The sequence below is a fragment of the Chironomus tepperi genome, unplaced genomic scaffold (genome assembly GCF_022539635.2).
Source record: "Chironomus tepperi strain 1889 unplaced genomic scaffold, CSIRO-AGI_Ctep_v1 contig_148, whole genome shotgun sequence".
Lineage (NCBI taxonomy): Eukaryota > Metazoa > Arthropoda > Insecta > Diptera > Chironomidae > Chironomus > Chironomus tepperi.
The window spans coordinates 1-25,050 of NW_027226270.1; the positions used below are offsets into that span (position 1 = coordinate 1).

General features: G+C 33.1%; 2 protein-coding genes across 2 annotated transcripts; both read right to left on the minus strand.

Annotated features, from left to right (window-relative positions):
• Positions 1 to 7: 7 nt before the first annotated feature.
• LOC139087953 (uncharacterized) lies at positions 8 to 11,137 on the minus strand (the record flags this gene model as incomplete). Its single annotated transcript, XM_070636928.1, has 4 exons — positions 10,694 to 11,137; positions 2,630 to 2,819; positions 2,461 to 2,547; positions 8 to 594 (listed from the first exon to the last, which is right to left on the minus strand). Coding segments are annotated over exons 1-4 (929 nt in total), but the record flags the coding sequence as incomplete, so codon positions are not given.
• An 11,387-nt stretch (positions 11,138 to 22,524) lies between these two features.
• LOC139087954 (GPI inositol-deacylase-like) lies at positions 22,525 to 25,024 on the minus strand (the record flags this gene model as incomplete). Its single annotated transcript, XM_070636929.1, has 3 exons — positions 22,525 to 23,610; positions 23,673 to 24,274; positions 24,338 to 25,024. Coding segments are annotated over 3 exons (1,539 nt in total), but the record flags the coding sequence as incomplete, so codon positions are not given.
• Between the last annotated feature and the right edge of the window lie 26 nt (positions 25,025 to 25,050).

Here is a 25,050-nt window from a genome sequence, read left to right on the forward strand (position 1 = left end):
GGCTCACCCAAAGACGGGTATATTGAGGTTCTCGCCAGCACACACTTGAGGGCACTGAATATCGTTATTAAGTAGAATGAATGTCACAAGAATGTAATCCAAATGACTTCGATGTAATGGCAAGAAGACTAATGGCGTATTTGGTAATTTCTTTTGTGCAACCTTAAGCATTTCTATTTGTGCTGGATGTGCAACGACGCCAGATAAGAACCATGGTAATAGTTTATAAAGCACGTACGATGTAAGTCTCAGAAGTCCATCTGATAAAGTATGTCGCATGTCACAAAGAAGTTTATATGCTCTCTTCTTAGATTTATCAAGCATTTTCTCATAATAAATATCTTCCATTTCAAATGATACATCACTTTCACGTACGGCATCTTTTGCAACTCTTTCAATTTCATGCTGAACACGCTTGTGATTAAAGACACTTTCAAAAATTGGCTTGTATTTGTATTTTTTGACGCGAAGATTTTGTGCTATATGTGGAAAATATGTACCCCAATCGTACTTATTTGTACGTGGCGCATGTTGAGTCACCTTTAAAATATCGACGGGTTTTCGTGCACGATCAAATGGATTTATTTGCGATTCCTGTAATTAAAATGTGTAGAACAGAAATAAAAGTTATGAATTTTTGCTCATTTTTATGTTCAATGATTTTGTAATATTTTATACAGAGTTGATGCTGTGGACATGGACGTGAATATATCTAAAAATCTTGATTACTTTCCACCATCAACTCTGAATTTTTCATATTTCAATGAATCGACAAAAAAAAGTGGAAACGAAATCGAAGAGAGGAAAATTTTAATTAAAAACCGTGCACATCTGTACATCACAGAATGTCACTGAGAACATTGGAACAATGGATTTTACCTGATGCATGTTAGTTTGTAAATGAAAATTCGAACAGAAAAAGGTAGCGTAAAAGAAATTCATATTCATATATGGATAAAAACAGCATAGAATCAACATTTATAGGCCAAAAATAATCAAAAAAGTCATGCACATATTTTTATGGATGTTGATGATTTTAGTAAATAATTCTGAAAACCTGAATAAATATTTATTTTACCAATAGCATGTGCATGCAAATGAATATTTAGAATTTTAGAGGATGATTCAAAAATTATTGAGGATAGCCATTTTTCTCTTAAAATGATGACTAATCAGGATGTTCAGAATATGAAAAATCCAATTGAAAAATTTTTAAGGCATCTGTTGATTTTTTTCCACAAAGCCTATTATACTTTTTCCTTTTGGATCTACTTCTACCTCAATTCATCATTCTATCCCAAAATCAGCACATTTTTCGTTGCCTTAACACAGTGGAGGACAACCTTTTATTTTTCGCGGCATATCATGGATACATGAGTTTACTGTTCCACAACACACAGGTTCCCAACCACTGCCTTAACATATGAATCGCCTCAATTCACTTCTATTCAATAACCCACAAAAAAGGAGAAAAAATTTAAAAAATTCACATCACTTTCCATACACAAAAGAAGAAACTTCTTTGAATATTTTACAATTCACAAAACAAAGAAGAAGAAGGAATAAAGTACAGTAAAAAGGAATGTCAAGTATGTTTCACACATCCCAAGATCCATCAATTATGTAAAAACTTTCATTCTCTTCTCAGCATAAAACGAAGCTTATTCAACAGCATACAACCTGTCTTTATTCATTCGGTTCAGTTGATTGAACGCATGAATAGAATATTATATGCACATACGTACAAGTGTCGATATAAAATATTGAAATCACTCTCTTATTCCGAAAAAAGAATGGATGTAGTCTCAAAAAATAAGACACAAAAAGAAAAATTTTACCGGTATATACCATGCCTTACTTAATATTGTAGCAGAAACATGAACTTGAATGAGTCAATTTTTGTTTTTTATTATTCACATCACATGTCTTTGAAGATATACAATTTTAGGCACACAAGCAGCACACCGTATGTGTGTTGATAAAATAAATATTATGTAAGTACGTTTAGGATAGTAGCAACATAAATAAGGTATAAATATATGAAGGTGAGGTTATCTACAAGATTTTTCAATCTCAAGAAGGAAATGACTGATGAAGCATAGAGGAAAATTGATGAGATTGCACATATAGCACATGGTATGAGAAGGTAAAGAGTTGAAGGGTTGGCAAATTTTTTTGACATTTCTAAGACGAGATGAGAATAATTGATGGGATTGTGGAAGATAGGAAATTTTTTCATGGTCAATATTGTTAGTGTTGCTGTAGAAATTGAGGAAGAGACAATAGATAAAGGTTAAATGGAGGTTAGGAATTGTAAAAATATAAAAGCAAGAGCTGATCCTTAATTTTCAAATTTAATATTGTAAATTGACATCCATAAATCTTAATAAAAATCAATTCACGTCCAGTCAACATCCTTAATGATACCCTTAAATACAAAAACTATATATGACAACTTACACGATCTGTGCTCTTAGAGCAATCTCGACAAATGAGACTGTCGATTGTTAAAAGTGAATCGTCATCATTGCTGTCTTCATATCCATTCTGCTCGAAAAAGGTTAATAAAAAGTCAAAAATTAGTCATTGAACTGGAAAAAGGGATAAATTAATTAATGACACAACTTACTTGCTCTGCATCCTTTAATGTTGTTTCACTTCTGTTATATTTTATGTGCTCATTATTAAATCTGTTAATTGATGTTTTCTCTTTCATTATATCATTATTGTTGTCGTTCTGTCTGCTCACATCCTCCGATACAAGATAGCTGTATGCGTCATGGAATCTCGTCGTCAAAATATCAATCATTGTGCTTGTGCTGTTTATCGTATGCAAAAAAAAAGAAGTAAACAAATTCTTAATGTCTTTATTCATATCAAGTGTAGCTTAATATAAGGTCAAAATGCGAATGAATAATTTCTTAAAGATTTGCAATTTGTATCACGTAATGTTCAATAGTAAATCAAGGTCTATGTCAATGAGCTTTTGTTTGTTGATTAAATTGAATAAAATATAAATTGCTGACTCAAAAATTAATATGTGGAAGTTTAAATGCAGTTTAACTGGAAAATATTGTAAATATACCGAATGACACAAATGAAGAAGGTTCTGCATCGGAGGTTTTAAGGCCCCATGAAAGCTTTTTTATTACTATTAAATGGAATCTGCCTTTTTTGATAGCCCATATGGCCTAGGACGGTAATAAAGGAATGCCAGTTAGATGTCTAAACTGAGAATTCGTTCAAGCTTTGTGATGCAGCCAGCAACAGAGTCAAATGGAAAGCATTTTGTAGCAACCTAGGCTCCTAGTCGAAGCATGGTTCCAGTAAGTAAGTAAATATGGCTGGCAGCGTCACTTGGGGTCATTGTCTTTAAATAGGCAATAGTTTTTGTTTATGCCTAGACAAGCCTTTATCTAGTAATTGTCTACTTTGGTCAATGAGTAGGAATGTCTATACGTAGATATTACTAGAGCAAAAGCTATCATAATACAGCAAAGCATCTTTCTTAAAGCACCTTTCTGGCAACTCTGTTTTAAAAGTGTGTTTTAATTGTGATAAGAAAGAAGTAAACCCAAATGTCCCATTTAGAATGACGTCATTTGCGATAAACCACTTAGAATTGACGTAAAAGATTTAAAGTTCAATCAAACAAAGCCTATAAATTTGATGAGATAACAATTTGCATTTTAATGTCTAAATACATGAGAATTTTTGTCCTACATTTAAACAAATTTAGTCTTATCGTCACTTAATGCATCAAGCTAATTAAACGGGAATCGACTTTATTGATTAGAACTATAAAAATAACACGAGTTTCAGAGTAATTTGCTGTAGCTAGCGATAGCAATAGAAAATAGAATAGTGAGAATAATGACATAAAGCAACTTCAATCGGGTCAACAAGAGAATTGACGTCACTGTCGTTTAGCACGAGTAGAAGTGCATTAGTGTGGTAGAACAAAATAAGGAACATCATGGAGTTCATATGAACTTAGCAAAAGCTCAAAAAGTAAATTTTCCCTGGCCTGATAAGAAAAGTTCTTATTATCAAAAAGTCATAAATCTCTGTAAATGCCAGCTAGTCTAGTTAACACGTATATTACAATCCTAAATTTCGAGCATTTCGCTATTTGTGTGCAATTATTTTTGTTATTAAATATAGAAAAAATATCAACAGCTGATTATAAATACGCGTGTACTATGTCAGCTGTTATCTTCGATAGGAATGAAATATTATTGGTAAATATTAAAAACCTCTTAGGATTATTAGTGACTTGAGCTGTTTTTCAATGATAAGAAGGAAATGATGTTGATAACGAAAATCTCTGCCGATATAATGACATTGTTGCATTATTGGAGTGGATCTGCAGAAGCTCCAATTTATATGGTCTTTGAATCCAACTTAGTAGATGGTACAAGAGCTCGTGGATGGCCAAAGAACTCTTGAGAGAAAGCTGTCGTTAGAGACAGTATTGCACTTGGTATTGGAACTTGGCAGACGGAATCCAAGTCAGCTTTAGGCGTCATCTGAGAGCGGCCATGAATCACAATTGATCTGTCCAGCTAGCGAAGTAAGTAAATAAGAATTACTGAAATATTAATCCATTCCAAATAATATTTTTGGTAATTCTTACTGACTTACTTACTTCGCGAGTTGTACAGATCAACTGCAATTCATGACCTTACTTAGACATCTCCTAAAGCTGGCTCTGTCGCTGGCTTCTGTCTATCAATTACCGATACCAAATACCATGCTATTTTTGGCAATTCAAGACTTAACTTTTTACAAAGAAATTTACATTTATAATCCCAAAAGCTCATGTCCTTCGAAGCAAGCCACTAAATTTAATCTTATCTTATAATTCTTAGAGCTTATCAGACAACAGGCGATGAACATTACTTACATCGAAAAAATGCTATCAGTTGTTTTTATCTACTAATTCCACCCTAATCTTCTTTTCCAAAAATAAGGATTTTAGATTATCTTTGCCCATACAAAATACTTGATAAATGTTTTCATTAAGCCACCTGTTCTGTTCTGTTTAAAAGTTTATTGTTTCTAAGTTTTTTGATAAAATTGTTTGTAACCCCACACGATGATTTTCATTTTTGATGGAATTTATATCATACACATAGACGTGTGTTGTCTTGGAAGTAAAGTGCAAAGTCCTTTAAAGTCATGCTGAATTGTTTATCAGCATCTTAGCAACAATATGATTACAAGCATAATTCTCGAAATAATCTAGGTCATTCATAAATGAGATCATCAAACTTCTTCATCTTTTGCTCATCAAAATTTGCATATTAAGCAATTTCCATATTTGCTGTACGCCGAAAGTTATTGACCCTTTTTAAAATTCATCGGAATTATCACTGATATTCTTCAAGGCCGTTGTAAGTTCAAGAGCGTTCATACATTCATAAAAATAAAAAACAAATTGATTCCATTCACACAGCAGCAAGTACAAATATATCAAAATTCCTTTATCAAATGACGTTCCTAGATATTTTTCTTTATCATAAATGTAGGATTTCATTAAGTCTCAAAAATCACAGAACTTCAATAAGCCAACAAGTGCAAAGTACAGACATAATGATTTTTCTGAAATTGAGTGGAAAAATTCCTCGTTTCCCAAAAAAAAGACTCAATTCACATGCAAATTTTCATTTTGAATGCAGCCTTTGGGGTTTCACACTTGCATTTCCTATCCATGTGCAATAAATGTCGATGATCAATCAATCGAATAATTGAATGAAAATGAACATACAGTGGGTGGCTATTGATATGTTGAATGGCAATTGCTGTTGCCAATACAACCTTTTTGTGTAATTAATGACGATTATTGAATGTCGATAATTTAGAATTCTGAACAAATAAAAAAAGCCTTTGAGAATTATTTTAAATTCATGACTACTCAATTAAATTTAATTTACTATGAAATTTTAGTGGACTTTTTCGACTACCTACAACTCTTTTGAGAGAGATCTAGAGCAATTTGTTAATGAGTTAATTTGCCTGAATGCATTTAAAATAGGTTAATGAGGAATTTAATGGTTAAATTTTGATGCTTATGTTCAGCATATTGCAAAATGTGTAATTTTGGACAGAACATGTAGTTGGTAAGCTAATTGGAAATTCAGCTTTAACCGAATTTGGAGGAGATTCTTCTTATTCCTGGGCAAAACAAATGAAGGACGCTCTGCGTCACAAATTGTTTAGTCAATCAAAAATCCAGTCTCTGGGCAGAAGGACTCTACATAACTTGATATCGGATTCGATTTAAATACGGCACGAGGCGTGAGTCACGTCGGCGTGGTGCCATATTTTGGATCAATTGTCCCCTAGCATCCAAAGTGCGTGCTCTCAAGAGCAGAGTTATTTCAGACCACGCTCACCAGCATGATCATCAGGTGTATTTAAGTAGAGCAAGCTCTAGAGAATATGCTCATTGTATCTTAGTGTTATTGTAAGCAACCACTATTTAGCAGCCATATGAAAACCAACAATCCATTAAAAAATTCGTAGCGGAGCTTTCTCGGTTCGTGTCACTCGGGCTTAGCAACAAAACTTCATCAATTTTACATGTTATCATGACGCTAATTCAAACTTTTTTTTGAACTATATTTTTCAAGGTTACACACTTATTTCATCTATGTTATTCCAAAAAATTACTATCTTGAAAATTTTTAAACATTAAAATAGTCTGAAAGCTGTTTAAATCCACAACAAATGTTTTCTAGACCAAATAGTATAGAAAATATGTAGCAACAATTTGAGCTTCTCATTCAATGATATCTTAAATATTACTTCCTCTTAAAGGTTCAATAAAACGTATTTTACGTGAAAAATAATTTATATTTCCATGGATAGACTCCACGAGCACCTCAAGGCTAATTAATTCATTGAAAATAATTTAATTCTTGAGGTCAAGTTTTGTTTTCTTTTTAGTTCCATCGAGCTGTTTAATATTTTTTGCACAATGTCAAACAGAAATGCCGAAATAAACAATGAAAAGTTTCTACCGGCATTTTTATTTGTAGCATTAAAAGAATCACTTCCAATGTAAAACGAAGAAGAAGTGGCATCCGATCATACGATTGAAAATTAAATTTTTTCTCTCACGAGAGAATCCTCATATTAGATAACAGTGTATTTACTTATTTATAGAGATCAAAGAGAAATTTAAAGAGAGAGAATTTTATGTGGTGTGATCATTCCAGTCGCGTGTATAATAATAACAAATGATAACCTAAAATGCTCTCAAATTGAAACAAATTTTTAACAAAATCACGTTTTGCTATGCGACTGCACTTTGTAAATGTTTTATTAAATTTAATTAAGACCTTAACCGGGCACTGATGTGTAAACTATTTCATATGTCTCAGTGGTTTTACTTGTAACTGATGCAGAAACTGAACTTTCAGGTTGAACTTATAATTATTTGCAAAATTCTTTGTTTGATATTGTACAGTATCGTTCAAAATTGTTTCCATGTTTTGAAAAATATTTTATTTTTGATTTATTTCCACTAAAACTTAAGAAAGTCCCAATAATTTATATACTGTTTTAAAGCTTGTACATTGAGCTATTCAAATATGCCAAAAAGTTTTGGAAAATATTTAGTTATAGTAGAAATTTTTCACAAAATGGTCGACATCACATGGAAACAGTTTTGAGCTAAAGAGAAACTTTTCATAATTTTAATACTAAAATGAACAATTTGTACAAATTTGTGTAGTTTTAAAAAATACATGAATAATGTGAACTTTTGATACATAAATCATAAAATTATGTCCAGTAAAAACATCAAAATTATGAATTTTAGAGCAGTACAAATGTTCTGATGCATTTTGATAAAAATTTAATGATTGAAAGGTTTTAGAGGTTCTATTTGCACCCTAAGTAGTTAAACATAGCGTAAATAAGTCTTACAATTGCTTTACTTAACGCAAAAGGTCAGTTAAAAGCGAAAAATTTGAAAAAAGTTTATGGAAACACTTTAAAAAATTTCCATCTTTACAAAAACATTGAAATTTTTTAATCTTTTACAGCTATATGCTTAATTTTTAGCGCATATTCTGATAGATCTTATGTTAATGAATACAATTATACCCAATTTTTATAGCACTTATAAAGATTTAAGCATTTTTTCTAACAATTTCTCTTGTCAGTTGCAGCCATCTTGGAAGATTTTTACAAGCAATTTTAAAAATTTAATTTTTTTGCATAAATATTGATATTACAAAGCTTAAGATGCTTAAATAATATTAATTTTTGAATTTGTAAGCTATTTTAGTCACTTTAATAAACGTTAATGTGATATTTATGCAAAAAAATTAAATTTTTAAAATTGCTTGTAAAAATCTTCCAAGATGGCTGCAACTGACAAGAGAAATTGTCAGAAAAAATGCTTAAATCTTTATGAGTGCTATAAAAATTGGGTATAGTTGTATTCATTAACATAAGATCTATCAGAATATGCGCTAAAAATTAAGCATATAGCTGTAAAAGATTAAAAAATTTCAATGTTTTTGTAAAGATGGAAATTTTTTAAAGTGTTTCCATAAACTTTTTTCAAATTTTTCGCTTTTAACTGACCTTTTGCGTTAAGTAAAGCAATTGTAAGACTTATTTACGCTATGCTTAATTACTTATGGTGCAAATAGAACCTCTAAAACCTTTCAATCATTAAATTTTTATCAAAATGCATCAGAACATTTGTACTGCTCTAAAATTCATAATTTTGATGTTTTTACTGGACATAATTTTATGATTTATGTATCAAAAGTTCACATTATTCATGTATTTTTTAAAACTACACAAATTTGTACAGAATTGTTCATTTTAGTATCAAAATTATGAAAAGTTTCTCTTTAGCTCAAAACTGTTTCCATGTGATGTCGACCATTTTGTGAAAAATTTCTACTATAACTAAATATTTTCCAAAACTTTTTGGCATATTTGAATAGCTCAATGTACAAGCTTTAAAACAGTATATAAATTATTGGGACTTTCTTAAGTTTTAGTGGAAATAAATCAAAAATAAAATATTTTTCAAAACATGGAAACAGTTTTGAACGATACTGTAAACCAGTGGTGAGGAACCTTTTATTTTTGTTGGCACACCTAGGTTGTAAGAATCAACCAAAACTGCACATACATACCATACGGTTCATGGCATTTCAAATAAAATTTGTCGACACACTAGTGTGCCACGGCACACAGGTTGCCCACCACTGTTGTAAACTGTCGATTATTAATTTTCAAAGTCTAATTAATGGATTCAGAGGTCGGAGTCGATCTAAGATTGGTCCAATAAACTATAAACCAATTAAAATTTGCATGGAATTTTATTCTGCTGGCACTTGTGAAGTATAACATTTCATGCAAATGAATTGACACTTGTTAAGTTACAGTGATTTAATTTTCATACAACAATCTCAAGACTTCATTACTTCTTAATTACTAATTCTTTAAATTAATTAATACATTCAATTTCCTGTATCAGAATTAAGTCAGTTCAGAATTTAAATTAATTTATTAATTAATCATATCTGTTAACCTCTCTAAAATCTTTGCATTTCGTAATGAGACATGAAACAAAAATCGAAAAAAGTACGAGAGCAATGAACTCAATAAATAAATGCACATTCTCATATTGGTCTCATTATCTCCTTTCGTCCTCGAATCATTTGTAAATCAATCGCACGGTTATCAGAAGAGGAAATGATCACTCAGCTATTGTCGCAGCTTTTCACTTTGTTTATATTTTCTCAAGAACTTATTTTTCATTCACGGGAAATTTCAATTGCACTTAAAGCTGTGGGAATCTTTAATTCTACTAAGTATCTTATTTTGAGACGAAAAAAACTTAAAATGCACTTTTATTTTCATGATATTATTCAAGCTTATGATTCAAGCTGGTTGAATTGAAAAAAAAAAAGCAATGACACTTGACATGATCTTTACATCAATAAGAGCAAGTGAGTTGATTCTATATTTCTTTTTGAAAAATTTACAAAGTACTTATTGCATTTCATATTCTCAGAAGTAAGAATCGCTTAATTGGAAATTTGCATAATCGACAATGTCAAGTTGGGAGAAGTTGTAAGAATTTAAAAACATCAAAAATTTAGCTTTTTGCGTTTTAGTTCTTCCTGAATTTTTAATTAAAAGCTTTTCCACTTGATAGCATGTACAATAATTCACTTTAAGAATTTATTGCATTTTTGCACGACTTAGACTTTAAACATTTTTAAAGTTTGTGATGAAACAAGTCGTGGGGTTTGCAAGTCAATTAAGGTTTAGAATATTTGATTCTTGAGAGGATAAATGCTTAAAAATTCTCATAAGAAACGCATGACTTAGGATAATCTTAGAATCTAATTAGGAGAGTATTTTAGGGAAGAAGCTGAATCTAATAAGAATTTAAAATTCTATATCCAGAACTGATCAGGAGCATTCTCACAAAATAGATCATGCTCTATCATCTAGGTGAGTATGTCTATTAGGGTATGTGATGAAGAGTCATCATGACCTGTAGTTGGACAGCACTTTTCCATTAAATATCGCTTAACAATCCATCACCATTTAAACACTGACTAACTGTTTCAATTAGTCTCAATTCAGTTACTTCCATATTTAAAGTAGCATATATTTCTGAAGGTTGTAGTAATAACACTGAACTTACCGATTCTTGCCAATAAAGTAGCTAAAAATGCACACAAGAACAAAAAATTCTAAAAGCCCAATCATTTTGCCTTCTTTTTTGTGACTATTTTGATGCTTTTTAGTTTTTAGTTTCTTGTCTTAACTAGACATTTGATCAATTCAATCAAATAAATAAAATACGATATACTCGCGAGATCTCACGTTTCTTACAGTGTGCAAAAGAAATATTTTATTTATTTTTAACTTTTCATTCACTTTCGTTTTAAATTTTTAAAATTTTTATTTTATTTTTAAAGTTCTGTAATTCTCTTTTTTTTCGTAAGGCACACTTTGTGTACTCTTCTCACCAACTTTTTTTTTCTTCTCTTTTTTTATTATTTAAACTTTATTTTTTGTTCTTTTCTTTGCGACTTCTTCGCTCGCTAATCAATTAAGAAATGAATTGAATTTGCGCCTAGCTCGTCTCATTTCAATTTTACTTCTACAATTTTTTTGCGCGACTCGCGATACAGTTTACGATTATTTTTTTGTTTTTGTTATTACTCTTTTATTATGATGTATGTACTATATAGTAAGTAAGTAAGTAAATACAATTAAAACTGGTTGGGGTGTATTGGAGGTAAAATGAAATCTTCCAGGAAATTTATGGCAGTAGATTGTAAAGTTCCTTTGTGTTTACAATAATAATATCGTACTTTTGTTTAATGTGTGTTATTTGATATCAACATTATCTATAAAATATTGAGCATCTAAAGGGTAATCGGTCATATTTAATTCTCTCCTTTTGTTATTGTATGAGTCGATTCTTGCTACAATTTTATATGCTGATAAGGAATTATCGGAAAACTTTTTTGATTAAGTAAAGTAATGAATGAATATGTAATTAAAAAGGGAACAATTTATGATCAGCTGATGCATCTTCTTTATACTTCTCTCAAACTTTATATTCTCATTTCTGTTACTCTCTTATTTACTCGCAATACTTAAGGTTTTCTTTGCAAGTCAAATGAGTGATCTACAATGTCAGTTTACATCGGTCCGCCAAAGGGAACAGACGTGTTTTTAATTCGCTCCGCAATTAATTCAAAATTCTCAAAAGCTCCAGATAACAACAACAGAGATTAAAGTTTCGAATCTCAGTTCAACTTGTTCAAACGTGTTTTGACTTGTTCGGCAAAATGGTAGAAACAACAACAAATCTCAACAACGAGGAAAGTAACCAAAAACTTTCGGAAAAACAACCTGAATCTCAACAACAAGATTCAGCACCCGTGACAACTCTCATCACCGAGGATATAAACAACGAAAAGCAACATGACATTGAGATGGAAAATCTCAAAACAAAGCAGACAACAATGGATCAATTCGTCCAACCATTAAGGGCAGAAAAACGTCGCAGCCAACTTGAAATCTTCAGTGTGCCAGCCAAAAAGATATCTAGTGCTAGCAAAAAGAAAGATGACAACAAAAAACAATTTGACTTCTCAAATGCCAGGACGAATCTGTACGATGACAGATTTTTCAACTTCAGCGGAGACAACAGCAAAGCACCAGAACAACCAAAACAAAGTGAAATATCATCATCATCGAAAGACAACAACCTAACATCACAGCAGAAACCAAAACCACCACCGATCCATATAACTAGTGGTGGAGGACAGGAGATCAGAAGGTTGATGAACCAGATCAACAACCAACCCAGGAGTTTTATGATCAACGTCAAAAAGGATAAACTCAAAACAAAAGTTGTATCAACGGAGAGTTGGGACGACTACGACAGATTCATCAAACTCCTCAGAGAAAAACAACACCACTTTCACACCTATGCAAACCAGGAACCACAGATGAAATTCGTGCTCTACGGACTTCCAATGATGGAGATCGTAGACTTGGAAAAGGAGTTGAAAACGGAAAACATATCACCAGTTAAAATTGTCAAAATGACAATGAAACAAAGGAGACACGAAAACGACGACGACCAGAACTACCTTCTGTATTTTAATAAAGTACAGGAAGGTAACTTTTTGGAAAACCTTCGAAAGGTTAACTGTGTCTACGGCTTCAAAGTAAAATGGGCTAAATACAACAACAGGCGTAACGGACCTTCTTTCTGTTCGAAATGTTTGCAGTTTGGTCATGGACAACGTGGTTGTAACAAACCACTAATCTGTTTCAGATGCTCTGAACAGCATGATTCAAAAACCTGTCCTTACATTTCGATTGAAACCAACAAGGTCCCAATCGAAAAACTAAAGTGTCACTTCTGCGGCGAGAAACATACAGCAATCTCACAAGAATGCAACATCAGGAAACAAATAATCGAGAAGTGGAAAGCTAAATCAACGAATGACAACAACCGAAATCAAAACAGACCATCAGGTGAACAACAAAGGATTCCACGAAATCCTGCTGGACAAAGGAATGCTCCACCAACATCAAAAGCAGGTGAACGATCAGGCGGATCTGATCAATTTACATCACAAAGACCAGCTAGGAGTATCCCAGAACCGGTACCAACAACATCTAGAAAACCAGCTTCTGAAACCTCCGCACCAGTCACCATAAAATCGCAAAATAATCATCCACAACAGAAACCCTCAAATCAGGGAAATCAAAACAAAACACGAAGAAACAGGAGAAGGGGAAGGAATGGAAATAACAACAGGTCAAAGCCAAAGACCAATAACAATCATCAACAGAACTCAACGCAGGTTGTAGAAATTATGGACCTAGACTTCAATTCACTAACCTTGGAAACAAACAAGGTCGATCCTGAACCTTCATCCAGTGGTAATACAAAGGAACAAATTTCACCAGCCCAAGGCACAATCGATGAATGCATGTTCTTCATCAACTCATTCATCGAAATCATCACCAAAAAACCAGAGTACCTAAAAGAGGAACAGGTACAACAAGCCATCGGCCAAGAAGTTGCCAAAATCTACATGAGTCAACATGGATTGTAGTCACCAAAGGATCAACGTAATTTACTGGAATGCTAACAGCCTTGCAGATAAGATGTTAGCATTTCTCGACTACCTCAGCATGCAAAACGTTGATGTTGCGTGCATATCGGAAACATTCCTAAAACCAAACTCCAAAGTAGACTCGCATCCTGACTACGTAATTCATCGATTTGATCGCATTGATAGACCAAAAGGTGGTGTTGCGATCATTGTCAAAAGAAATCTAAAACATCAGCTTCAACCAAGTTACAACACAAAGCTAATAGAATGCATCGGAATAAAAGTCTTCATCAACGAATCAATAAGCTGCCACATCCTCTCCGTCTATCTTCCAGGAGGAAGCAAAGGAAGGAAATAGACGATCATCTAAGAGATGACATCAACAAAATAACAAACATCAGAGGAAACTACTACATCTGCGGAGACTTCAATGCAAAACATCGAGAGTGGAATTGCAACGTAGCAAACAAAGCCGGGACAATACCACAGGATATGTCCGGGGAGTTCATGATCTACTACCCCGATTCACCAACGTATTATCCAGAAGATCCGACGAAATCTGTATCAACAATCGACCTGATGCTCTCAAATTCCAGTCTGAACACTACAGAACTAAAATGCACAGAGGCAATGAGTGACCATTGCGCTGTATATTTTCAAATCAGGACATCCAAAGTTGACAGAACAGACAACACAGTTTACAGATATGACTACAGAAATGCCAACTGGAAAAAATTCAAATCGTATATAACTCGTCGCATCGAAGACAGCACTCTGGAAAACCCATGCAACACCGTAGAGGAGATAGAACATCATATCGAAGTATTCTCAGAACTCATCATGGATTCCAGAAACAAAACTGTGAAGAAGAAAAAGATCAACTTTGAATCGACAAAGCTCACACCAGAAATCAAAGACTTAATCAGGACGAAAAGAAGTCTTCGACGAAGATGGCAACGTAGCAGAGATAATCAAATCAAAACTGAATTAAACATTCTACAGAAAGTCATCAAAGACAAAATTAAGGAACTCAAAAATACAAACTGGAATAAGCGGCTTTCAGAACTCCAACCATCAAACCAAACAGTCTGGAGGATTGCAAAGAATTGCAAGAAAGGTTCAAAATCGATGCCACCGTTGATTGATGCAGATAGAACACTCATCACTAATAAGGAAAAGGCCAGCGTTCTCAGTGACTATTTTCGTAAAGCTCACGAAAATCCACTTGAGGACGACAACCCAGTACATACCCAGGAAGTAGACAACGCAGTGAAGGAAGCATTGGAAGGAGAAAATAGTGACTGCACAGAACTTACAAATGTAGAGGAAATCTCATACATTGTAAGAAATCTGAAAAATCCTAAAGCACCAGGATTAGACGATGTCAACAACATACTCCTCAAAAATCTTCCACCAAAAGGCTTCGAATATTTGAAGTTCATCATCAACACGTGTCTCAAACTTAACTATTTTCCGAAAGTTTGGAAGAAAGCTAAAGTAATCCCGATCCCAAAACCTGGCAAACCAGCAAACGAAGTGAGCAGCTATAGGCCAATAAGCTTGCTTAGTTCCCTAAGCAAAATATTGGAGAGAGTATTGCTGAATAGAATAAACGAGCATCTGGAGGATAACAACATCATTCCGACTCAACAGTGTGGCTTTCGCACAGGACGATCAACATCTCACCAACTCATCAAAGTAATCAAAACAGCAAAGGAAAACATAAGCAGGAAGAAATCAACAGGAATGATCTTCCTAGATGTGGAGAAAGCATTTGACAGAGTCTGGCATAACGGACTCTTGTTTAAAATGATCAAATTAGGATTTCCACTACCACTTATAAAAAAAATAAAAAAAAAACGAAAAAAAATGCTCTAAAAAAGTAGAAAATAAAAAAATTGACGCTTTATAAAATTTGGAAATATAAATATTTCTTGAGACAATCAAAAATTAAACTCAAAAATTTTCCCAAAATATAGCGATGGAGTACAAGAACTCAACGACTAAAAAAGCGTGGGGCGGTCAAATTACAAACTTAAGAACTAAATTAATCTTTCGTTTACGCCCCACGCTTTTTTAGTCGTTGAGTTCTTGTACTCCATCGCTATATTTTGGGAAAATTTTTGAGTTTAATTTTTGATTGTCTCAAGAAATATTTATATTTCCAAATTTTATAAAGCGTCAATTTTTTTATTTTCTACTTTTTTAGAGCATTTTTTTTCGTTTTTTTTTTATTTTTTAAGGTAAAAGCGTTTTTTTTAAAAAGTTTTTTTAAGGTTTATTATTTACTTCTTTTTAGATCGCTTTGTTTTTAGTCTTAAGGATCAAGTATTTTTTCGCAAGTTTTTTTTACATCTGTTTTGGTTTTTTTAAAAAAGCGTTTTTTTTAAAAAGTTTTTTTTTAATTTATTTTATTTACTTCTTTTTAGTCAAATCACTAAATAATTAATTTTAATCGATTGTTGGAATGATTGTTGATACAGATAACAGGTGTTGTCGGATCTCGCTTCGCTCGTCCGACTGTTTTTAGATCACAGGACATTAGATGTGGGAAAATTTTCACGCCTTCACTCGCTTCGCTCCGTTCAGGTCGCAAAAATTTGTGAGCTTCGCTCAACCAAGTCCGAACTGCGTTCGAACTGCTTAAGTTCGAGCTTCGCTCGGATCACAGGTGTTGTCGGATTTCGCTTCGCTCGTCCGACTGTTTTTAGATCACAGGACATTAGATGTGGGAAAATTTTCACGCCTTCACTCGCTTCGCTCCGTTCAGGTCGCAAAAATTTGTGAGCTTCGCTCAACCAAGTCCGAACTACGTTCGAACTGCTTAAGTTCGAGCTTCGCTCGGATCACAGGGGTTGTCGCTTCGTTCGCCCGACTGTTATTAGGTCGCAGTAGTGTCGGACTCCACTTCGCTTCGCTTCGTTCGCCCGACTGTTATTAGGTCACAGGAGTGTCGGACTCCACTTCGCTTCGCTTCGTTCGCCCGACTGTTATTAGGTCACAGGAGTGTCGGACTCCACTTCGCTTCGCTTCGTTCGCCCGACTGTTATTAGGTCACAGGAGTGTCGGACTCCACTTCGCTTCGCTTCGTTCGCCCGACTGTTATTAGGTCGCAGTAGTGTCGGACTCCACTTCGCTTCGCTTCGTTCGCCCGACTGATATTAGGTCACAGGAGTGTCGGACTCCACTTCGCTTCGCTTCGTTCGCCCGACTGTTATTAGGTCACAGGAGTGTCGGACTCCACTTCGCTTCGCTTCGTTCGCCCGACTGTTATTAGGTCACAGGAGTGTCGGACTCCACTTCGCTTCGCTTCGTTCGCCCGACTGTTATTAGGTCACAGGAGTGTCGGACTCCACTTCGCTTTGCTTCGTTCGTCCGACTTCGAATTCAAATAGTGATGACATATTTTGATTTATGTGCAGTCTATAGATCAACAAGTAACTTATGAAGATAAAGTTAGTGTATGACATGGACATCTCTCGAAAGAAAAAGATTTTTGATCTCATAAAATATTGAAATTTTATACAAAAACCCCACAACATACTGTCTTTTAGTCTTGTGAAGTATAGTCGAATTTGTATTGAAACCTTACAACAGTCGTTTTTTGCAATCCAAGATCATTTATATGCAGTATAACAAGATCCAGTAACATCCAGGATAATGTACATGCAGTATAACAAGATCCAGTAAGATCCAGGATCATATATATGCAGTATAACAAGATCCAGTAAGATCCAGGATCATATATATGCAGTATAACAAGATCCAGTAACATCCAGGATAATATACATGCAGTATAACAAGATCCAGTAAGATCCAGGATCATATATATGCAGTATGACAAGATCCAGTAACATCCAGGATCATATACATGCAGTATAACAAGATCCAGTAACATCCAGGATCATATACATGCAGTATAACAAGATCCAGTAACATCCAGGATCATATACATACAGTATAACAAGATCCAGTAACACCCAGAACCATATTTATATGATATTTCAAGATCCAATAACGATTGTTTGAGATTCAAACTGTAACGGTTTTTTGAATTTTGAATTTTTACTAGGAATATCCGTGAGAAAATTTCTTATGAATTTTTTTCTCTTTCATAAATATCTTAAAAAGAGATGAATTGTACTTTAACTAATGCTTGGTATTATAAATCAATGCGCAATGAACTATAAAAACTGGTTTTCAGCTTTATTATTAGTCTAGTTCATGCAAATTAAAAATATGCGTGATTGACTTTGGATTTTTTTCCCATATATAATGTTATTATATTAATTAAAGCATAATTAAGCATTTTTGTGATTTATAAATGCTCAAATATTGCATTGTCATCGAGAATACACACGTGAAAAATTTTTTAGCTCATTTGGAGCAGTGGAAGTGGTCGAAAAATCGATCGCAAGATTTGATCATGACCAACAGAGCAAGTCAATAAAAAGCGTTTAATAAAAAACTGTAAGATCTTTCCTAAGTGAAAGAACTTTCTCAGTTTTTATTAAAGGTCAGTTCTCAGAAACCAATGAAATCAAATTTGGAGTACCACAAGGAGCAGTGCTTTCACCAACTCTCTACAACATCTACACATATGATATTGTAAGAGAAACAACTAACAATATCGCACTCTTCGCAGATGATACTGCATTGTATCATTCTGCAGAAAACTCAGCCGATATTGTAACACATCTACAACACACTGGAAGAAAAGTACAACAATACATGAACAAATGGAAAATAAATCTCAACAAACAGAAGACTCAAGCCTTATTCATCACAAATAGGTACTCCAGGCAACTTCCTAGAGACAACATCAAATTCCTCAACGAAAACATCAAATGGGAAACCGAAGCTAAATATCTGGGAATGATAATCGACAAGAGAGTGACATTAAAGCAGCATGCAGAATATGTGACCAACAGAGCTCACACTGCACTAAGACTACTTTATCCCCTCATCAGCAGGAACTCACATCTCGACGTTCGAAACAAACTTCTCATCTACAAGCTAGCCGTGAGACCCATCTTCACATACGGCTGTCCAGCATTTGAACGGATGGCAAAAACACATCTACAAAAACTACAAGTACTACAAAACAAATTCTTGAGAATTGTTCTCAACAAAACAAGATATGAAAGGATATCAGATCTACATACTGAAGCAAAAATACCCTCTATTGAGGACTACGTCGGAAAGTTGCAAGCGAACTTCAACACTCGTCTTGCGTCGCGAAACACCGAATAAACCACAACATAAATTAAAGCAAAACAATTTCAAAATAAAATCAAAAACTAAGTGATGAAGGCGATAAGTCAGAATCCTTTAAAAATTTAAATACAAAAAAAATGTATCCAAACTTTGTACATAATTAAGTTAAAAATTTAATGAATAAAAAGTTTATTTAAAAAAAAAAAAAAAAGTGATCTACAAATTCAGATTATTTAGATTGTGTATCACATGAAATATTCATGTGCATTGCGAAAAATGATTAAAATTTGCATAACGATTTGATTTTTTTAACTGATAAGAAATTCGATCTTTTAAGATTATTTCTAGATTGATTTTGTAAGTCCTTGAAAATCTAATCATTTAACTTCTGCCAATCACTTAAGATTTTATTTTATGGATGTAAAGATTTAGATAAAATTTTTGGTGAAAACATTGATGGAAAAGTTCTGGATAGTCGAAGATTTTTAAGACTTTTTGTAGAGGAAAGCTTAGAGCATAAAGCATGTTTGATATGTTCATACTTTATTGCAGAGAAACACTTGTCTAAACCAACTGCTTAAGCGTGAATTACATCTAAATTGATATTTTCAAAAGCCATCAAATTTGTCTTCAGTATCCCAAAAAGACAAGGATAATGACTAGTTGTAACGTATATTTGCCCATTTGGGTAATGTTAGTACTGTCGATAACATTATCCTTATCCTTCTCATATCGACAACATAATGATTGAAAGATCGGTCTCTGATAGGAATCGAACACAGATATAATCTAAAGAATGATGCAGATATTCGGCCTGCTGCCAAAACCACTCGTCTACAGAAGCTTTACTTTCGCACTGAGTGATTTGTCTATTTATGCTATTTATGGCTTGATACCCCAGATTCTACTCTGCTATAGACACAACATTATTAATTTCCAATTTCATCTGGTATTAAACATACTCAACTATCGATTTAAAACCACATACAAAGTAATACAAAGTATTGAGAAAAATGCGTGGTTTAAGCAAATAAGTCAAAGTTTGAGCCTTGAGATGAGTTTTGCAACTCTTTTTGGTCACTGAAAACTAACAGTCACATAAAATATATTGACAGCTTTTCAAGACAACCTAAAAAGCCTTAAATGTTATTGCTAGGAAATGACACTGAAATTACATATTGATTAACGATAAGAACAAAATTATGAATTTCACTTCCAATTTTATTTGCCATCCAATTGAATGAAATTGATATCATTAAGCCCAAACAAATAATAATAAAGACTTTGCAGTCTTTGTGTCCGTAAGAAAACATTGACTCTAGACTGCAGTATACAATGTGTGCGATTCGAGCGTGCACCGACACCTTCAAAGTCCATTGTGTGTAAATATAGCCGGCAATGAGTCGATATCAATCCTAGGCTTATTGATAGACGTGATTTACATCACCAAACCGAAAAGATCGTATAGCTTAAAAATGTTTTGTGTTTCTGAACCTTTGGACCTGATATCACGTAAAACTTTAAATCTGTAACTTAATTTTTTATCATTCCATAGTAACAGGCTTTAATCAATACTAAAAACGGACTACAAAAATTTTCCATGATATTACAGTGATTCGTGCATTTGTATGCAGCTGTTTTATTATATAATGATAAGTATTGAGTGGATTTAGCAGCAATTAATCAAAATTTAGTGCAATTCAACTTATGGCTTGAAATAAGCTCTATCAAATGTCTCAAAAGAGATGAAATCTCAGCCTTACTATCACGAGGTCATTCAATAAAAAGAATCTTTTTGGTGACGTAAAATTTCTCAAACAATGAACCGACTTTGAATGACTTGTCAAATATTTCGTATGAACCAATTTGCAGTTCCATAATCTTACACTTGTTATCAATCATTATCAACACTAGTCAGCAAATGTCTTTATTTATTTGTCACTTTAATTTAAGGAATAGTTTTTTTATATCTAGATACTAAGCAACTTTTTCACATTTGAGAATATTTTTCTCACTTCCAATAATTTTTTAAGTCTCAAAATTTTGTGAGGGAATTTAAAGAGATAAACTTAAAGTAGGAAAGAATGCCTTAATACCTTAATGCAAGCAATAAAATGTTATTTAATATAAATTCACAATGAAAACAAATGAAACGTGTAAGAATGTCTGGCTTAAAATTTTGGACATGCTTATTGATAAGAGCATTAAGTTTTATCGTGAAGAAATTGAAGATTGCAACATTGTGGATTTTGATACCAGTCAATTGAGTCATAGACATGTACCCGAACAGCACAATGTGTTCGTTAAGGCACTGCTAAGTCCCCATATCAACGCATAGTTGCCCTAAGTGCACCGTGGCTGGTAATTTTGTCCCTTTATAAGGCAAAAAATGCAGACTGCTGCATTATGCCGCCCGGGTTATTTTTGAAAATTCTAAATTAAATACTTGCCATGCAACTACATTCAGCATATTGAGAGAATTTTGAGAATGAAAAATATTTATTGGAATTATGTACGAGAGTCAGATGGAAGTTGTATAATATGAGAGTTTTTAATGCTCAATTTTCTCTTCTTCCCAGAAACACCACGTGGTTGTCGAATGAAAATATTATGATTTTAAAATTGGGTTGAATTGTCTAGATCAGACTTTTCAAAGTTCAATTTCGAGGCCTTATGGATCAAATGTAATTTGATTTTAATTTTGGAATCAGCTGTCACGGAGTCGTCATGATTGCTTTATGGCTTATCATCAATAGGGTGTAAATAGCCAACTTGGTGCCCTAGTGAACACGTGCCCTAGTTAAGTCGTTGTGTTGTTCATGGTACTTTGTGGGAACTTTTGTAAATTTCCACAATTATGTACCAAATAGCAGTTTCCAAAACCTTTTGGAAGAGAATCTCGCACTTGCCGAATATTAAAATCCCAAGGCAAACTTTTCTGTCTGGGCCATAAGCAATGACTTGTACAAAGCTGATAATAAAATTTTGTTGGCCGTGAAAAAATAATCTAGATTAGTTGCTAGCCTTAAAAGTAAAAGAATCGAAAATAAGTTATGAAAGAGATAATACAATGTAGTTTTCTATCTACTCAAAAATGATTAATTTACCACACTTATCCTAGTAGATCCAAGACTTAATTTCTCATCGATAATTGGATATTTTTAATGCAGATAAAGTCAACGAACTCAAATATCAGAAAAATAGATTTCTTAGATATAAGCGCTGATTAAAATCTGACTTAGCAACATAGTATGTAGTTGTCTGACATTTGGGGATCAAAGCATGGTTTATGATTATCTATATTCTTTATAAACGCAGGTCGTTATGTGTAGATGCGGCTTGAATATTTTGCTAAAGATATCGTTGTTATTGGGGATATACGTGAAGAACGTTATATGGACATCATTGACTTCATTAAGGACATAGGCATTACGTAGAGGCGTTGGGATCATACAAAAGATCATCGACTGCAGTGCACATTTTCTCTATGCAATCCCTAAATCATAGCTTGTTTTAGTAGTTAGCCACCTTCGTGCAGCAGCTCTATGGCACTAATGCGTCGTTAAAAATTATTTGGAAATGTCCATATGTCCGTGTTAAGCTTCAGTCAAAGAGTGCCGCAAAAAAGCCAAAGTTATTAAGAATCACCTCAAGCTACTTTTTGATATCTCAATTTTCTTTTATTATTTTAATTAAAAGTAAATTTTACAATTTTTCCATTTTCACAAAGAGTGTCTTTACATCATCTTTTACAATTTATATTATAGATTTATTAATTCCTCTATGTCTTGTCTTTAAAACGTCTCTGTTACAACACTAAACGTGATTTATTTTTATTCTTCTTTTTTGTGAACTTTTTCTACATACATTCTCAATGTGCTTAAAATGTTTTAACTTTATATACCATCATCTCTAACTAATAAAGCAATATTTAAAATAAAAGTGACGATAATGCTTAAAATATTCCACAATACTTGATACTGTTTAAAACTATGCTCAGCTAGCTGGATGCTTCCCATTTTTCCATTTTCTAATAGTCATAAATTAAAGAAATTAAATTAAATTAATTAACATGAACAAATCACTGCTCGAGAAATGCGTCTTTTAATCTATTTGAAAACTTAAAGTGCTGAGTTTGAGCTAGTTTACAGCAGAGCTCGAAGTCGACTCGAATTATGTATGGAAAAGTCGATTCAAGTCAAATTGATTGATACAAAATTCGAGTCGACATTGAGCTCTGGTTTTCAGTTTGTGTTCATGGGATTCTGTAAAATTTATCTGATTAATGTCAAAAGTTTGTTCATGATTATTTAGTTTGATTCATCATCAAATGAATCTTTTGCGGGATCCATTCACTAATGACGTCTGATCTATTTATAACAGACGCCTGATCTATTTTTGAAAGACATCTGATCTATTACTGACAGACGTCATTAATGAATGAAATTATTTTAAGTCTTGGACAGAGTCTCTGACTTTAACAGTATTCGAAAGGAACTGAAATTATTTGCTAATAAAATCCTTTACAATTTTAAAACGGTCATAATTAGACTTCATTTTATCAAAGAAATCTGTTGCATTCGGCATGTCTTCAACAATACGTTTTTGTTTTGGTGCTAGAACTTGGTGTAACGTAATTAATACAAAAATTCCGGGAATTATAAAATTAAGTCGATAAATTGCTTCTTGACAATAAAGAACTGATACAACTGCAATGATGTATAACGTGCTGCTCACAATTTTGTAGCCCATTCTAAATAAAGTAATAATATTCACATTAAAAATAGATCTAATTAATTAAATTTAAGCACTTACACATCTCTTGGTGTATTAAATTGCCAAATAAATCCAAGGCAAGACAATACAATTGTTGCTGATATTCTCATCGGATCTGGACTTAAAATTCTTGTAAAATGATAATTTTTAGCCCATGTTACAACACTTGGTAATCCAAGAATCGTAATCACAACCAGTAAGAAGAATAAAGGCAAATGAAAATTAATTTCATCCAGCCCTTCAGTCAATGAATCATATTCTACTCTTGAAAATCCCTGATTCTTTTCATTCTTTAACTTTTCTTCACGTTGCTTTGCCATTAATTCTTCTAACATTTTCTCTATCTCTTCTGTTGATTTGTCCTCATCACTTTTCTCTAAAGTACTTGACAAATCTGATTTGACTAGAGCCTTTTGCTCACCATTATCTATGAGATCATTTTCTTTGGATACACTTGCTTCCTCCTCTTCTGTGTTACTACATTTATTTGTTTCTTTATAGTCTTCCTTCTCGTCTTTTTCTTCAGCTTCATTGCTTTGATCATTTTTCGATCGTTTTGCACGACCAAACAGCTTCATCGCAATAAATTTTGCTGTTTTAAATACAAAGTTCTCCAAATAGTCTTCATACATCTTTGAGAGCTATAAAGGCATACAACAGTTTAAAATCAAGACATTATTAACAATTTTTAAATAGATACTTACGAAAATAAAGTATACAATACATGCAACAACTAAGGCAATTCCTCCACAAGATGCATATACCAGCGATATTAATAAAGCAGCTACAGAAGCTGGAAACTTTTCAATAATTGTAATTACAGCATCAGAAATGACAGGAATAGGTAGATGGACAACTTTGAACAATAACTTGTGAGCAATGCTTCCGCAAAACATTATTCCAGCCCACATGAATCCAGTCAATAAAAATATAATAGCTAAAGCTGATCCGTGGATGATAATCGAAACTGTTAGTGATGTCGGTAAAGTTTCAGGTTTAGGTAAAATTTTCATCATTAAAATAAACTTAAAGAATAGACGAGATACAGTAACGATGAAAAATGGGGTGCAAGTTGCTAAAGCTTTATGGAAAGTTCCACATTTAAAATCTTCTCCTTTTGGTGTAACTGACATTTGATGTTTTATTGCGAGACATATAATTGCCACAAAATGAGCAGGCAACCAGTGTGAAAATTGTTGAACAATTTTTGCCAATGTTTGGCTTAATGACTGACGTACTGATATTGTGTATCTGCAGTCTGATACAAGCAAAAGTTCAACAGTTATAGGATTTTGTGTTGTATTGTAATTCAATGGACGTGATTTTGGTGTCCAAATGAATAAGTTATCACTATTTGAAAATTCATGGAATCTGTCAAATCCAATTGTCCACGGGACTAAATTTTGTGGGGCTGTTA